This window comes from Lactuca sativa, chromosome 8 (assembly GCF_002870075.4).
Source record: "Lactuca sativa cultivar Salinas chromosome 8, Lsat_Salinas_v11, whole genome shotgun sequence".
Classification (NCBI taxonomy): Eukaryota; Viridiplantae; Streptophyta; class Magnoliopsida; order Asterales; family Asteraceae; genus Lactuca; species Lactuca sativa.
The window spans coordinates 17,437,328-17,454,356 of record NC_056630.2 but is presented as its reverse complement, the minus strand read 5'-3'; the positions used below and the strand labels follow the sequence as shown (position 1 = coordinate 17,454,356).

Sequence of the window (17,029 nt, the reverse complement as noted above, 5' to 3'; positions counted from 1 at the left end):
AAATTCCTTGGAGTGCTAGTGTAGATCAAGCTTAGTTTCTCAATTAAATGCTTGTAGTTATCATCCTCTTCACCTTCAATCTCTTCATTTTCTTCCCCATTTTTTTCATGTTCCATCTTTCAAGTCCTGATTCGGGCTTTAGAGTCCCCAATCCGATAGCAGTCGCTTGAACCCTAATTGACGTGAATCATTCTTGTTGATATCAGGAGGAATAATGTTGATTTTTGAGAAAATATGCGGCTTAACGAAGTAATTTGCTCTCTCGAGCCCAACGACTTATGATGCTTTCGGTGTGCTCACAGCTAAGTGACCGATGATCGATCGTGTTAGGCGGAGCAATGAAGATCTCAAATTCGTGATCATGATCTATGAGCTTACAAACGATGGACTGGGGGTCATCGTCTTCATCAATTCGAGAAGGGAAAAACATGCATGAAGCAGAAAAGGTTTGGGGTGGAAGATCTGTTGCCGAGACCGGCGATCCCGCTTTTCCGGCGAGTTCATTTATTCCTCGGTATTTAACCCAACAATGGGACTGTGGGAACGGAGGGTGCTACGCGACGGTGGTGAGCTCGAAGGGGTGGTATGGGAGGTTGGGGTTGGTCGTAATCACGAAGGGAAAAATTAGGGGTGAGCTAGGGTACTACACCGTCGGGATGGAGGCGGACGATGATGGAGGAAGTCGATTGTGGTCGACGTGTCTTGCCCGCTTTCTACTCTTGTCGGCATCACAGATTCAAAGGAGGAGGGCGGAGGAGGCTGGGAAAGGTGAGGCAACTCCGATGGTAAGCAGCCTCTTCTTGGCCGGTGGTGAAGAAAAAATGGAAGGGAATATATATATATATATATATATATATATATATATATATATATATATATATATATATATATATATATATATAGAGAGAGAGAGAGAGAGAGAGAGTTGGATCCTGTAATATTAAATAATTATATTTTTTTCTTTTTTTTAAATAAGGCAAAACTTCATAAATGGTCTATGTGGTAGTAAAATGACAGAATTGCCCTTCACTTAACGGTCAAAAGCTAACGGAGTTAACGAAAATGACCATTTGTTATAAGTTTTGAAACCACAGGGACCATTTGTGAGGTTTTTAAAAATTAGGCACTAAACTTCAAATTTTCGAAAAGCACATGGACAATTTTTGAAGTTCTGTCTTATATTTTTGTACGATTTAACCATTATTATTTCCCAAACATGTAAGATATCTAGTTTATCCGGTAACCCTAGGTTACCCGCTCTCATTAGTGTACGTGTAATATGACTTCAGTACATTGACCCTACTTTTCACTTCCAATCGACCGTTTTGAGAAAAAAAAAATGTTTGTCCAATGTGAAGGAGGGAAAGCTTCGTGGAATTAGCGGTAAAATTTGTGCGTTAATCACAAGAAAAAAGGTAATTTACTTGAAATTATGGTTTGCCGTCTTCTATAATATATGTATATATATATATATATATATATATATATATATATATATATATATATATATATATATATATATATATATATATATATATATATATATATATATATATATATATATATATATATATATAGCATGTGTTATTTACCTTTTTTTAGCATTTATTCTTTAAGGAATTGTAACGTCCCAAAATTCAAGACTTAAAAATTTCTTTTAATAAAACATTACTTTAAGCAAATTCATCATTTCAAAACATAAACAGAGTATTAGTTTCCAAAATACATGTTCGTTATCAGAGTAAACATTCCCAGGCGGTCTAAACTATGGTGTGTGTCATGCGATCACCCCGAGCTCTTCCTTCCGCTACCGGAAGTACCTGAAACCAAAACTGAAAACCGTAAGCACGAAGCTTAGTGAGTTCCCCACCATACCACATACCATGCATAACCACATACTGCACATATTGGGCCACGCCCGCTATCCTGGGCCTCGCCCCCTACCTCGGGCCTCGCCCGCTACAACGACCCCGCCTGGCTTCGAGCCCCGCTCGGATACAGATCTGTTTTGCTTAGGCCTCGCCTGTCACAGAGCCTCGTCCACTAACATATAATAGCACATAAACCTATCACATCACATCACAGAAGCTCAACACATACTAACGGATCTTGTTCTAAGGCCTCGCCTATCTCTGGGCCCCGCCCTTGTCCTGCTACTGATGAGTCATGGAACCCCGTCCATACTCCTGCTGATAGTGAGGTACAGGCCCAGCCCACCCTCACTCCTTCCCTAACTTGGGCCTCGCCCCTGATCTGCTGCTACTGAGATGTGGAACACCATCCACACTCTGCTATTGGTGAGATACGGGACCTCGCCCACACTCACCTCCCTACCAGGCATATACAGGTATCACACAGACAACAAGTATAAACTATCACATAAACCATTCCTTGGGCACCCGCCCTCTATCATTGGACCTCGTCTCGTATATCATACTAGCATACTGTGCCTAGGGCTAACCCTCGGGTCTTCTACTCATAACTACATGGGCCGGCATTGTGGCCGTAGACCCATTCATACAAAGGGAAACTCACCTGCACTGGATGAACTTGCTGATGATCCTACTAGCTGCTGCCCGGCAACTCTCTGAACTCCGACTCCACCCGCTCCTCGAGCTACCAATAACAATGCAACACTGAGTCTAACTGACCCCCGAAAGACTACCAAGTCAACTCTGGTCAAAGTCAAAGTCCTGGTCAAAGTCAACCTTCCAGGTCAACCCTACTCGTCGAGTCACCCTACTGACTTGCCGAGTTCATAAGTTCAGAGTCCTTCCACTCGCGACTCTACTCGCCGAGTCAGTCCATGACTCGCCGAGTCTACCGATTTCCGAGTCCTGACCTGTCCAACTCCTCGAGTCTCCATTCGACTCACTGATTCGAGTCTCGACTCGAAGGGTTTGGGGGTTCCGCGACCTGACTCGCTGAGTCCAAGAACAGACTCGTCGAGTACAAGGAAATCTTCATCCAACTCGCCGAGTTGTTCTTCTAACTCGCCAAGTTCATGCCCAACTTCATCCGACTCGACGAGCTGTTCATCCCACTCGTCGAGTTCCTCCTCATCTTCAAGCTACTCGTCGAGTCCACTCAAAGGACTCGTTAAGTCCATCCGGTCCTTCATACATGCAGAGGACTTTTGAGTCATGTAGGGACTCAAATCTGTAGATCTACCCTTCCCAAGCCTATTCCTCACGTAAAGTTGCAAACTTTACGTGTAGAGAATGAGATCTAGGCAAAATACACCATAAACTAGGGTTTAAGGCAAGGAGGCTCCATAATCAACTCAAGGGCTGCTACTTTATGCTTCTCAAGACCATAATATGCTTAGATTTGAAGTAGCGACTTCAGATCTGGCTTCTAACTCAAAATAATAACATTATGGCTAAAAAGCCCTAACAACCACACATAGATCTAGGTGCAAAAAGGGTCCAGGAACTAGTTTATTACCTCCAAATGCTCAGAATGAACTCACAATCCCAGATCTATAGTCCCTTCTTGCTCCTCCAAGTTCCTTCTTCCTTTTCCAAGCTTTAATGCACCTTCCAAGGCAACAAATGGCTCAAAAAGAGGATATGGCGACTAGGGTTTAATGTTCTGGGTGAAAGAGGCAGTAAAGGAACCCTAGGGGAGAGAATGAGGCTCTTAAATAGGCTCCAAGTCCCGAATTTAGGTTTTTCCTTGCACAGACCAGACTCGCCGAGTCCACTTGGCCGACTCGCCGAGTTGGTCACTTACTCCTCGACCCGGATCCTGCTCGGGCTCGCCGAGTCCCTCCTTGGACTCGCCGAGTCGACCCCCTAAACTTAGGGTTTTCTTTCCTTTCTTAGCCTTCAAAACTTTGGGTGTTACAGGAATCTTTAACCGACAGTTATGAAACCACACTTGGGGGAAAAATACAAAAGCCCATAACAGTTTAAGCTTTGTCTAACAAATTATGTGATGGATAATGGATACCAATTGAGGTTTGCCAAATGCGATCGTTCTATGATGCAATTCCCTGAATCTCAATTTGATGAAGGAGTTTCTATAACTCAAGATGATGGAGTGCCTGAAACTTAATTGATATTGATCATAGTAAGAAATAATTTTATCTATATGTATTTTATGTTCATATTAAATGTAATATTTTCATAACTTTTGCAACTAATTTGAAAAATCAGTCTCACGTGGTTGGCGGGATAGCGATTGATGTATCTATTATTTGTGCAAAGCTCAAACCAAGAAAGCCACTAGGACAACCATGTTAATTTGGAATACTATATTTAGGATCCGGAGTGGGACAAAACTCTAGTCTTTTGTGATGATTTTTGAAACTTGGAATTTAGTCTTTTTTTTTTTGTTATTGAATTGTAATTACATTATGTCCCTTTAACATGTTATATTAACTGTTTTGATAAATGCCTACACCAAGGGCAAAATGGTCATCTCCTGTTTTTGTTTTTCCTTTCCCGTGATGCAATCTACCTAATCTGTTTTGTTCCATTTTAACATGTATAGAAAATGGTGTGATCTTGTGAACCTGTAATAATTTCCAGATTAGGGGCAATATGAGAATTTTTACTGTTTTTGTTTTACTTTTCTATGAAATGTGAGTGTGGGTGTTGAAATGGATGTGAGTTAGATGTGAGTGTGAACACAATAAGACATCTTGCTTGATTCTGTGTCATTTTATTTTGTAAAAGAGTCAAATGTTATTGTTTTTGTTTTCCTTTGCATTTGTAAAAGAGTTTGAGTTTCTTGTTTTATAAAAACTAGGTGTAAGATCCATATATTAAATGGGTTAATTAAAAAATTAAATATAAATGTTTAAATATTTAAGAACTTTGAATTTATAAAAGAAATAAGAAAAATAATGATTTATTAAAATTGATTTTTTTTATCTCTTAAATTTAAATAAATAAACAAAATAAACTAATGAGTTTTAATTTGAGAATTTTGAAATAAGAAAGTAAGTTCATTAATGAAATTGATATTCATTTATTACTATATTTATTGTAATTATTACATTAACGTATTATGTGGAATTTATTAAAATAACAAAAACTCACAAAATGACATGTGGAAAAAAATTAATTCTAAATAACCACAAAATGACATTTGACAATTTAACGAGAGTGTGACATGCGGCAAAAAAAAACATTAATTTATATTTTAAAACATATATGTCCCTTTCTAAAAAAAAAATATATAAAATGTGTTGAATCTAGCATTTGCAATGCTTAAATTGTTGTTGAAAATGACATTTGCCTTTGTATTGCTTAAATTGTTGCTGAAAATGTACATTTGCAATGCTTAAATTGTTGCTAAAACATGAATTTGTTTGTTGATTTGATCAAAGAAATGGGAGAAAAGAAGGATAAGATTAGTTGGAAGGTTGAAGGTGCAGAGAAAACGTTCCAAGATACACTATTGTTGTTGCTTTTTTTGGTAAATGTATGGATAAGAGGCATGTGTGGTTAACCATTAATCCAACTATTTGTGAGAACCGGACCAAGACCATTGGAGCACATTATGGAATGTTTCGTTAAATAAATGTTTTGAATAATTTGATGGTTTTTTGGACAACTGGATGTTTTGAACGACTTCATGTTTTAGATAACTAGATGTTTTGAATTACTTAATGTTTAGTTTGAACTAGATTTGTATATGACATGAATGGTTTGATGTTTTGTATGAATTTGTATATGTTATATGTTGTTAATATAACTGTTATGTATTTTCAAATTAACAGATTGCTTATCAATCCATACGAAGAAATTGCATTTTTCTTTTTACTATGTTGCTACTAGTTGAATCTAGCATCCAATAGAATTGGAAGGACACTTGATCAACAAACTCGCTACAGGGGAAGGGGAAATGTGAATGCTTTCAAAATGTTTTAGGAATTTGTGATTTGGATATGATATTCACATTCATATAGGTAGGTTGGGAGGGCATAACACATGATTCACGAGTTTTGAAAGAATTTGCATTTAACCCGACTTCAGGCTTTCTATTCCCTCCTCCAGGTTTGTAATTCTTTTTAAATATATTATGAAATACGATTTTGAATTTCTATATACAATACTTCCTTCACTCATGTGTATAGATAAATATTACCTTTGCGATGTTGCATACACCAACACTTGTGAATTTATGACTCCTTACCGCAACATGAGGTATTGGTTATCCGATTTTCGACGATGACGTGCATTAACTAAGGAAGAAAAATTCAATCATGCACATGCACAACTCAGAAATGTTATTGAACGCGCTTACGGTGTTTTGAATGCGAGATACCCAATCCTAAAGCAAATGGCTCATTTTATTTTTTCAGTGCAGAGAGACATAGTCGTTTCTTGTTTTGCAGTCCATAATTTCATAAGGAAATGCAATATTCATGATAAGATATTTATGGCGTTCGGGGAGAACAATGGTCAAGCACAAGGGAGGGGGAGAATGATAGCCAAAAACGTAAAGGATATGGAATGAGGTTCACAATGCAACGAATACATGACTAATTTGCGTGACCAGATTGAGAATCAATTAGGGTCAAATAAAATTTGTAGTATTTTATTTAGATTTTAGTATGATTTTGTGGATTTAAAAAGATTTATGTTTGATTTGGATTTGTGTTTAATTTTGATTTATGTAACGACCGAAAAATTCCAACCAATTTAAATTTTTCAAAAACAACACGATTTCATTAAATTATTACAAAAAGGTTTTCAATTCAATTTATTTAGAGTATTCCCAGAATCACATCACAACATAAGCACGAGGAGCGGTACGATCACGCCTTCGCCTTGCCACGGTCTCCTGAAGAACCTGAAAAACATTAAACCACAACTGTAAGCCTGAAAGCTTAATGAGATATCCCCAAAATACCAACCACATATACCATACACGCATACCATGTCATATCATATCCGATCACAGAACAACCATGCACTTCGGGTCTACTGGGTGACTGGTCCGCCGCACCGGCCAACAGTCCACCTGGTCCACCCTCCGAATCTAGCAATATACATCGAGTCTGCAGTGTGATTGGTCCGCCCGCACCGGACCTTCAATCCACCTGGTCCACTCTCCGAGTCTACAGTATGACTGGTCCGCCCGCACCGGGCCTTCAGTCGGCCTGGTCCACTCTCCGAGCCTCGACACGTCTGGTCCGCCCTCTTGGGGCCTACAGCCTATCCGGACCACTCACTGGGCCTTCGGGACAACCGGTCCGCCCTGGGTATCTTGGCCTACAGCACAAAGCAGGACCCGCCTCAACCCAACTCCAGTCCAACAACCATGTGCACATAAACATACAATCATATAAGAATTCACAGTCAACAAGCCGATCAAACAGATCACATAACATATCATCATCCTAACCAGGATACCGACCTAACCGGTCACTAGCATAACATCACTCTACATATCAGGGAACCGACCTTAACCAGGTCTCTAACATATACCACCCTAACTACCAGATGCAAACATATCAAAGCAATATCATAACAACAATACCCGGATCTCAATCCGATAAAAGGGTCGGCCTTGGTGCCTTAGACCCTGTCGATATAGTGAGGATAACTCACCTCAAAACTGTCGACTGAACAGATAACCCAAGCTGCTCCGATCACTGATATGATCTCCACCACTGGACAACCACCAAAGCACTGAACTCAAAACAATATCCAACCATTACCAAAATGCCCCTGGAAATCAATTGGTCAACCCTTGGTCAAAGTCAAAGTCAACCCCTGACTGACTTTACTCGCCGAGTCAACCCGATGACTCACTGAGTCCCCATGCTCAGAATTTCCTTCAATCCACGACCGAACTCGCCGAGTCACCCCGAGACTCGCCGAGTCCAACAACTTTGAGTCCAATCACACACAACTCACCGAGTCATCCCTTGACTTACCGATTCTCGGCTCAACCAGAAAAGATTGGGACTCTTCGACAAGACTCGCCGAGTCCAAGAACAGACTCGTCGAGTCTAGGGCTATCTTCAACCTACTCGCCGAGTTGTTCTTCCAACTCGCCGAGTTCCCGGCCATCTTCATCCAACTCGCCAAGTTGTTCTTTCAACTCGCCGAGTTCCAGCCTATCTTCAAGCAACTCGCCGAGTCTACCCATGTGACTCGCCGAGTACCACCGGGTCTGAATCCATACCGAGGCTTTCCAAGCCATGCAGATGATCCAAACCATAGATCTACCCTTCCTAAGGCCATCCATCACGTAAAGTGACAAACTTTACGTGAATCCAAGGAGATCTAGGCATTTTCACTCTAGGGTTTGGGCTTGGGACAAGATAGCTCCACCAATCACTCAGAAGCAAGGACTTTTATGCATTCAAACCCTTTTCCATTCCAGATCTGAGGTAGCAACCTCAGATCTAACCTCTAAACTCCAATACACCAAAGGATATGATCTCTAACACCTCCAAAAATGATGAATCTAGATAATAGCAGCTCAAACAATGAAATAATACCTCAAAAAGAAGCTCCAAGAGAAGATTAATCCAGATCCTTGCAAAGCCCTTTGATTCAAGTCTCTTCTCCTTCAAGATTTCTTCAACAACCACTTCTCCAAGCTCCAATTGCACTCTAATCCCTCACAATCACACCTCAGGGCTTTCTGGACTTCTACAGGGGGTAAAGAGGCTGGGGAGAGGGTATAACGTCCTTTAAATAGGGCTCATCCTCCGGATTTAGGGTTTTCTCCACTCAGCGCCTACTCGCCGAGTCCATCTGCTGACTCGCCGAGTCGGCCACTTAACACGCGACCAAAGCCGCGACCCTACTCGCCGAGTCCACCCATGGACTCGTCGAGTTCCCCTTCCCAATTTACTATTTTAGCCCGTTAACTTTACTTTTGATATTCCAGGATGTTACAATTCTCCCTCACTTAAATTAGGCTTCGTCCTCGAAGCCTGCAGCAACTCGACTTATGAGCTATTCCCGCAACGCACCACCTGGCATTAACCAGACCAGGTTCCTCAAGGCACAACCATCGAAACTCGAACTCACTTTCTCCTTTCTTGCGGTGTACTGACCACCGTCTCAAGCCGGCCACCAGCTTTACCCTATGATAACCACACTTAACAACTGAGTACTACCCATGATGCAACACTGCTCCAAATCACAACCATCACTCGACCCATATGAGCTAGAAATAACCATTCACCACCGGATTCCCGATCCGAGTCCAACTCTATCCATTCCATGCTGACAGAAAGACACATTCTTCAGAGCAACTCCCATGAGTTATCCTCTTGCAATCACATGCACATGCTGAACTAGTCCTAGCACTCTCAGGTTGGGAAAAACCTGTCACACTGACGACACCTCCAACCATCCCCAGGATGAACCACCACTACTTACACACTCCTTGATTAAAATCAATATGGGAGTCCAAGACTCCATCCCTGCACCCCTTCCGAGCCTCTTGGCTCTACACCCGCGGAATCCCTTCCACGACCTTAGCAAACATCCCATCCGGATGTGATACCATGCCACTGCCGCAATCAGGCTGCTCAAGGACCATAATTGGGACACAACGATCACAAATCTGCACTACTGCTTCCACTTCCGTGAATTTACATTCCCTCTCGGAGTTACATTCCTCTATCTCCTTTCCCTTACCAAGGGAATCCACTTGGCCGCATTGTCACTACGACAAGTGCCACGGTGCTCGCCCAATGCTACACCACTTCCTTATAACATAACCGCTATCCATGCAACACACATGCTCTGAATCTGTTCGCAGGGACTCTCGACTCCATGCACTATCTCCACTCATCAAGATCAATACCCGGGGCCAGACCTTCTAATGCTAACAAATCGCAACAAACAAAATCCTTTCCTCGAACCGGTCTATCAATACCTGCAGAGTCTTCAGCATAAATGGACCGCCTTACCAGGCCTTTAGTCAATCTGGACTACTCTCAGAACCTTCAACCAATCTGGACCGCCCTACAGTGCCTTCAGTTTGGCTGGACCGTTCTCCGAGCCTTCTTGGCATGACTGGTACGCCTACCGGCCTTCAGTCTATCCGGACCGCTCAACCGGCATTCATCACTCCTAGTTATCTCTCCGGGAAATCCTCCCATGCATACTATTCTAGCCCTCTAGGGGTTCCGAACTCTATCCCCATCACACAACTCAATCTCGGCCTGATCCCAGGCCCTCCACAATCAAATGCCATAGGTCTGTATCTCGCCCCGCATGTCTGTCACTTACTCATACCAGCCTACGCTCTTGGCTGACAGAACACTGCTGAATCCCAACAGCTAAACAACCTCTAATGCTCATCGATCTTCCAGAGAATTATCCAATTCTCCCATACTTAAAAGTATTGATTAACAACCACCGGTCGCCATCACCGACCTCCCTCACACCCTACATAACACAAACACTTACACGCGAACTGCGTCCCGCAAGCATAAACAACCTTCGCAAAAATCACACTTCCACACTGATCATCCCGCTCAAAAGAAACTCAATCTACAGTTAACCGCTCTTCAGAAGGCAGATGCTATCCGACATTCAGACCAACGCCGGATTCCCACTAATAAACCTCACGAATGATAACCAATGAAATTCTCATCACTAACCCATAATCATACCATAACTCTCAAAGAACAACGAATACCACACCGAAAACCACACAAAGAGACTAGCATATAAACAACACTCCACAATAATCACAAGATAACAAGACATCAAGAAAGAAACATACCCGCAGCTGCATCCGGCACTGCTCTGACCTCCTCTGTTGTAAGCTGAAAAGCACGACCCCGAGCCCTTGGGGGCTCCGTTCCACCCTGACCTCCACCCGTGATCCTCAAAGTGGCCGGTGCTGGAGCCTACACCGGTCCTACAACAAGTTGTGGATAGTTGACCTTCAAGTGTCCAACCTGATGACAATGATAACAAATCCTCAAATCCCGAACCGGCGCTGACTGCCGACAATCCCTCGCATAGTGCCCCTTCTTTCCGCACTTGCGGCATGCACCACCGGACCTACAAACTCCGATGTGACCCCTCCCACACTTCCCACAAGCGTGGCTGATCTGATCTCCCACCCTAGAATCAACAGTCTTAGACCGTTTCGGCGCCGGCTGCGACTGCACCGGAGCCTGCCTCAGCTCACGTAACTGCAACTCAATCTCTAACTCACGTCGCCTGGCGGCCTCCTGCAACTCCAACAAAGTCTCGCACCTCTACGTAGACACAAACTGTCTGATATCCCTCTTGAGCATGCTCAGATATCGAGACATCTGAGCCTGCTCTGAAGCGAACTCAGGGCAGAACATTGCCCTCTCAGTGAACATCCTGGTGATCTCAGTCACCGACTCCGAATCCTGCTTCAGCTCAAGGAATTCCTGAGCCAATCTCTCCCTCTCAACTCGTGGAACATAATGAGTGCTGAACATCTCTCTGAACTGATCCCATGAAACCGCAGCCCTCTGCATATCCGAATATGACCCCGTGGTCAATCTCCACCAATCCTTCGCCCCGAGCCTCAACAGTTTCAGAGCACACCTCACCCTCTGATCAGCAGTGCATGAACACATGAAGAAACACCCCTCCACGTCCGATAACCATCTCATAACAACAATCGGGTCCTGAACTCCATCAAAGGTGGGAGGCTTCGTATTATCGAAGTCCCGATACTGAAAACCACGACCAGCTCCTCCCCTTGCCGCTGCTACAGCCGTTGTAGCCGCCGCGGCAGCCGTCTCTGTGAGAGCTGCATAACGCTCATCAAAATACTCAACCATGGCGGTCTTGATCGACCCAAACAGTTCCGGCAACTCGGCCCGGAACAACGCAGCAACCTCATCATGCAGGATCTCACGAATCCTCGCATCCAACTCGCACGTGCTCATCTGACCAATAACCTCGGGCGGTACTGACCCGCCCGAAACTCCCTCTCCTGCTCCTGATCCTGACCCGGATCCACTCCCAGCATGCCTCGGAATCTCCATACTGGAAAACACCACAAAATCTTAAATACTTCCCACTAACCCGGGAACCAACTCTCATCCCAAACCTAGGGGTCATGGTTTCCTTGATACGCGTATGGGTCCTGTGCTTTCAGTAGTACGAGCCCATACTACCTTCCATACCTACCCATATTTGTATGAAGTACTACCACCACGCCCTAGAGAAAACATACAAACAAGCGCTCAACCCTCACCACTAGAGAAACACTGGAAATCTCCCACAAGGAAACCCTAGGCTACAGGCATCGCAAATCAGACAGCATTATCATGAAATCCTGAAGATCCCTAGCCTAGCACTAGCATGCTGTTCTATCAAAGCTCAAAAACAAATATCATGTATGGTATTTTGGGGTTACTTACTGGCTCCGGCTGATCGTACCTCCGCGTCCTCCTTTACTTATTTTGAAAACCATTTTAAATTCTCTTTTGAAAACTCTCCTCGATTTGAGACTGGAGTCACACGAGTGTTCCTCCAATTCGCTCAAACCAAGGCTCTGATACCAACTTGTAACGACCGAAAAATTCCAACCAATTTAAATTTTTCAAAAACAACATGATTTCATTAAATTATTACAAAAAGGTTTTCAATACAATTTATTTAAAGTATTCCCAGAATCACATCACAACATAAGCATGAGGAGCGGTACGATCACGCCTTCGTCTTGCCACGGTCTCCTGAAGAACCTGAAAAACATTAAACCACAACTGTAAGCCCGAAAGCTTAGTGAGATATCCCCAAAATACCAACCACATATACCATACACGCATAACATGCCATATCATATCCGATCACAGAACAACCATGCACTTCGGGTCTACTGGGTGACTGGTCCGCCGCACCGGCCAACAGTCCACCTGGTCCACCCTCCGAATCTAGCCATATACATCGAGTCTACAGTGTGATTGGTCTGCCCGCACTGGACCTTCAATCCACCTAGTCCACTCTCCGAGTCTACAGCTTCAGTCGGCCTGGTCCACTCTCCGAGCCTCGGCACGTCTGGTCCGCCCTCTTGGGGCCTACAGCTTATCCGGACCGCTCGCTGGGCCTACGGGACAACCGGTCCGCCCTTGGTATCTTGGCCTACAACACAAAGCAGGACCCGCCTCAACCCAACTCCAATCCAACAACCATGTGCACATAAACATACAATCATATTAGAATTCACAGTCAACAAGCCGATCAAACAGATCACATAACATATCATCATCCTAACCAGGATACCGATCTAACTGGTCACTAGCATAGCATCACTCTACATATCAGGGAACCGACCTTAACCAGGTCTCTAACATATACCACCCTAACTACCAGGATGCAAACATATCAAAGCAATATCATAACAACAATACCCGGATCTCAATCCGATAAAAGGGCCGGCCTTAGTGCCTTAGACCCTGTCGATATAGTGAGGATAACTCACCTCAAAACTGCCGACTGAACAAATAACCCAAGCTGCTCCGATCACTGATATGATCTCCACCACTGGACAACCACCAAAGCACTGAACTCAAAACAATATCCAACCATTACCAAAATGCCCCTGGAAATCAATTGGTCAACCCTTGGTCAAAGTCAAAGTCAACCCCTGACTGACTCTACTCGCCGAGTCAACCCGATGACTCGCCGAGTCCCCATGCTCAGAATTTCCTTCAATCCACGACCCAACTCGCCGAGTCACCCGAGACTCGCCGAGTCCAACAACTCTGAGTCCACTCGCACACAACTCACCGAGTCATCCCTTGACTTACCGATTCTCGGCTCAACCAGAAAAGATTGGGACTCTTCGACAAGACTCGCCGAGTCCAAGAACAGACTCGTCGAGTCTAGGGCTATCTTCAACCTACTCGCCGAGTTGTTCTTCCAACTCGCCGAGTTCCCGGCCATCTTCATCCAACTCGCCAAGTTGTTCTTTCAACTCGCCGAGTTCCAACCTATCTTCAAGCAACTCGCCGAGTCTATCCATGTGACTCGCCGAGTACCACCGGGTCTGAATCCATACCGAGGCTTTCCAAGCCATGCAGATGATCCAAACCATAGATCTACCCTTCCTAAGGCCATCCATCACGTAAAGTGGCAAACTTTACGTGAATCCAAGGAGATCTAGGCATTTTCACTCTAGGGTTTGGGCTTGGGACAAGATAGCTCCACCAATCACTCAAAAGCAGGGACTTTTATGCATTCTAACCCTTTTCCATTCCAGATCTGAGGTAGCAACCTCAGATCTAACCTCTAAACTCCAATACACCAAAGGATATGATCTCTAACACCTCCAAAAATGATGAATCTAGATAATAGCAGCTCAAACAATGAAATAATACCTCAAAAGGAAGCTACAAGAGAAGATTAATCCGGATCCTTGCAAAGCCCTTTGATTCAAGTCTCTTCTCCTTCAAGATTTCTTCAACAACCACTTCTCCAAGCTCCAATTGCACTCTAATCCCTCACAATCACGCCTCAGGGCTTTCTGGACTTCTACAAGGGGTAAAGAGGCTGGGGAGAGGGTATAATGTCCTTTAAATAGGGCTCATCCTCCGGATTTAGGGTTTTCTCCACTCAGCGCCTACTCGCCGAGTCGGCCACTTAACACGCGATCAAAGTCGCGACCCTACTCGCCGAGTCCACCCATGGACTCGACGAGTTCCCCTTCCCAATTTACTCTTTTAGCCCTTCAACTTTACTCTTGATATTCCGGGATGTTACAATTTATGCTAAATTTGGATCTTATATGGTGTTTATGTATATATTTTTATAATTATTCAAGAATTTGATTAGGTTATTTTATAAACAAACATTAGAATTCAATAAAAAAATAAAACAAAAGGGTAACATGATCATTTTTATAATACAACACAACAATTCACAGGTCTAACCAAACAACATGTTAAACATTCAACTCTTAAAATTTCAGACTCTCTTAAAAACTTAGACTTCTTAAAATTCAGATACTGACAAAGAACCCCTTAGCAACATTAACAAATCAATTTTCTATATTTGAGCTCATTACATGCATTTTCATTAGTTTTATTTCAAGAGTACAATCCTTTTAAGCATATGCTCATATTTTAAAGCACTTGCATTAGTTGTATTTAATCCTTTATTTTCGGTGTAAATAAGGCTAAACGGTATCGAGGCGGGAAAGCTACGCGTGGGGCTGAGGTGACAAGCTCACCTACGCGTGAACACCGCCCTATGTGTGCGTAGGTGACTTGTGGAGTGACACCCTTCACGGAAGAGGACAACTAATGAAATGAAAGGAAAAAGCAGCGTTGAACGAATCTTTTGACCGGGTATGGATTAAACAAAAAAAAAATACAATTAAATTTAAATAACATCTTTATATATATATATATATATATATATATATATATATATATATATATATATATACGCTACACTTTCACCTACACTGTCACACTTATACTTCCAATTAAAAAAAAATTCTCCTACTTTCTTTCAATTATCTTCAAAAAAATGGATCCTAACCAAAATACCTCACCCACTCCAAACACCCCAAACACTCCTAGTGATTATCAAGCTTATATGCAATTGTTGAATTCTCCAATCCAACAACAACCTTTATTCACTAACATTCCCTAAAACCCACAATTCTTCAAACAACAACCACCACAACAACAATTTACCCAACCTCAATTCATTCCCCAATTCCAAGCTTTTTCAACAACAAGCTTCTCCACAATTCCAAACTCAATCATCTCAAGTCCCATTAACTCAATCCCAAACCGTCAACCTCGACAACGACGATGAGATGGTCCAAGAAAGACCACAATCATCTCGAAGAAGGCAAGCAAGAGTAAAAGGGAAAAAAGAAAGCAACAACTTGGACTGAAGAAGAAGAAGAAGAAGCTTTAGCAAAAGCTTGGATTTTCATATCTTGTGATTCGAGGAGACGCAATGCGCAATCTGGAGAAAGTTTTTGGAATCATGTTGTGGACCACTTTCATGCGCTTCTTGGAAGAAAAACGAATCGGTCCTACGACGCGGTCAACGGAAAATGGCGTGATCTTCGCGCGATTTGCACAAAGTTTAATGACATATTTGAAAATCTAAAAAATATGCATAAAAGTGGTTCCAACGATTTCAACGTTTTATCTACCGCGTGCTACCAATTCAAACTGACCAACAACGGTAAACCATTTGGTCACCAAAAAGCGTGGGAAGTGTGCCGTCAAGGTCCAAAATGGGTCCTTAATCCAGAGACATCGCATTCAGACCCGACCACCGGCTCCAACAAAAGAACAAGAACTTCTGAATTGGACGCGGGTTTTAGGCTAGACCTCAATGATGACGTTGATGGTGCCGAGGAAGAGGGTCCGCCTGAAGTCCAACTCCGTCGACCACCGAGTAGGGACAAAGCAAAACGGGCGGCGTCTTCAAGCGGGAAAGCAACCGCAACTAGCGACGACGGGCTTGTGGAATCCATAGATAAAACTTTAAGTTTTCTAGAAAAAAAATACCAATCAGCAGAGGAAGGTCGTCGCCAAAAACTCGCTCTCACTGATCTTCAAATCATAAACACCAAACCTCAACCAGATCTCGACCTTGAAAATCTAGCCACATTTCTGAAAATCCAACAACGTGTCCGTGCTAAATATGACGATTAGGTCCTAATATTTATGTTTTAGTTCGTGTGTGTTTTTTTTAAATAAATTAGGATAAATAAGTAATTTAAGATTTTTTTTGTCGTTTAAGTATTTTAGGAAAAATAAGTAATTTAGGATTTTTTTTATCGTTGTTTTTTAAATATTTTAGGATTTAAGTTTTGTGTTTAAAAATTAATGCAATGTATTTTAATTTAATGCTTTTAGTGTGTGTTTTATTTGAATTATTTTTTAATTTAATCTAATATTGTTCAAAAATATAAAAAAAAAGACGTCGAGTGGTAATATTTTTAAGGGTTAGTGGGTTGGTAATCATTTTTAAGGGTCACTCGGTTGGTACTTGATAGGAGGTTAATAAAGAAGGTGATGGGGGCATTGATTTGACTTCAAAAGTTCTAGAGATAAATTACACGGATGGTCCCT

The 17,029-nt window shown here is 42.7% G+C and overlaps 1 protein-coding gene across 1 annotated transcript; it reads left to right on the top strand.

Moving 5' to 3' along the window:
* The first annotated feature begins 16,060 nt into the window (after positions 1-16,060).
* On the top strand, positions 16,061-16,609 carry LOC128127653 (uncharacterized). Its single transcript, XM_052766311.1, has one exon. The coding sequence runs from the start codon at positions 16,061-16,063 to the stop codon at positions 16,607-16,609; it is 549 nt and encodes a 182-aa protein (XP_052622271.1).
* Positions 16,610-17,029: the final 420 nt, after the last annotated feature.

Bases quoted from the DNA above. Each gene is read 5' to 3' on its own strand.
- LOC128127653 (XM_052766311.1), top strand. From the start codon at position 16,061: ATGCATAAAAGTGGTTCCAACGATTTCAACGTTTTATCTACCGCGTGC.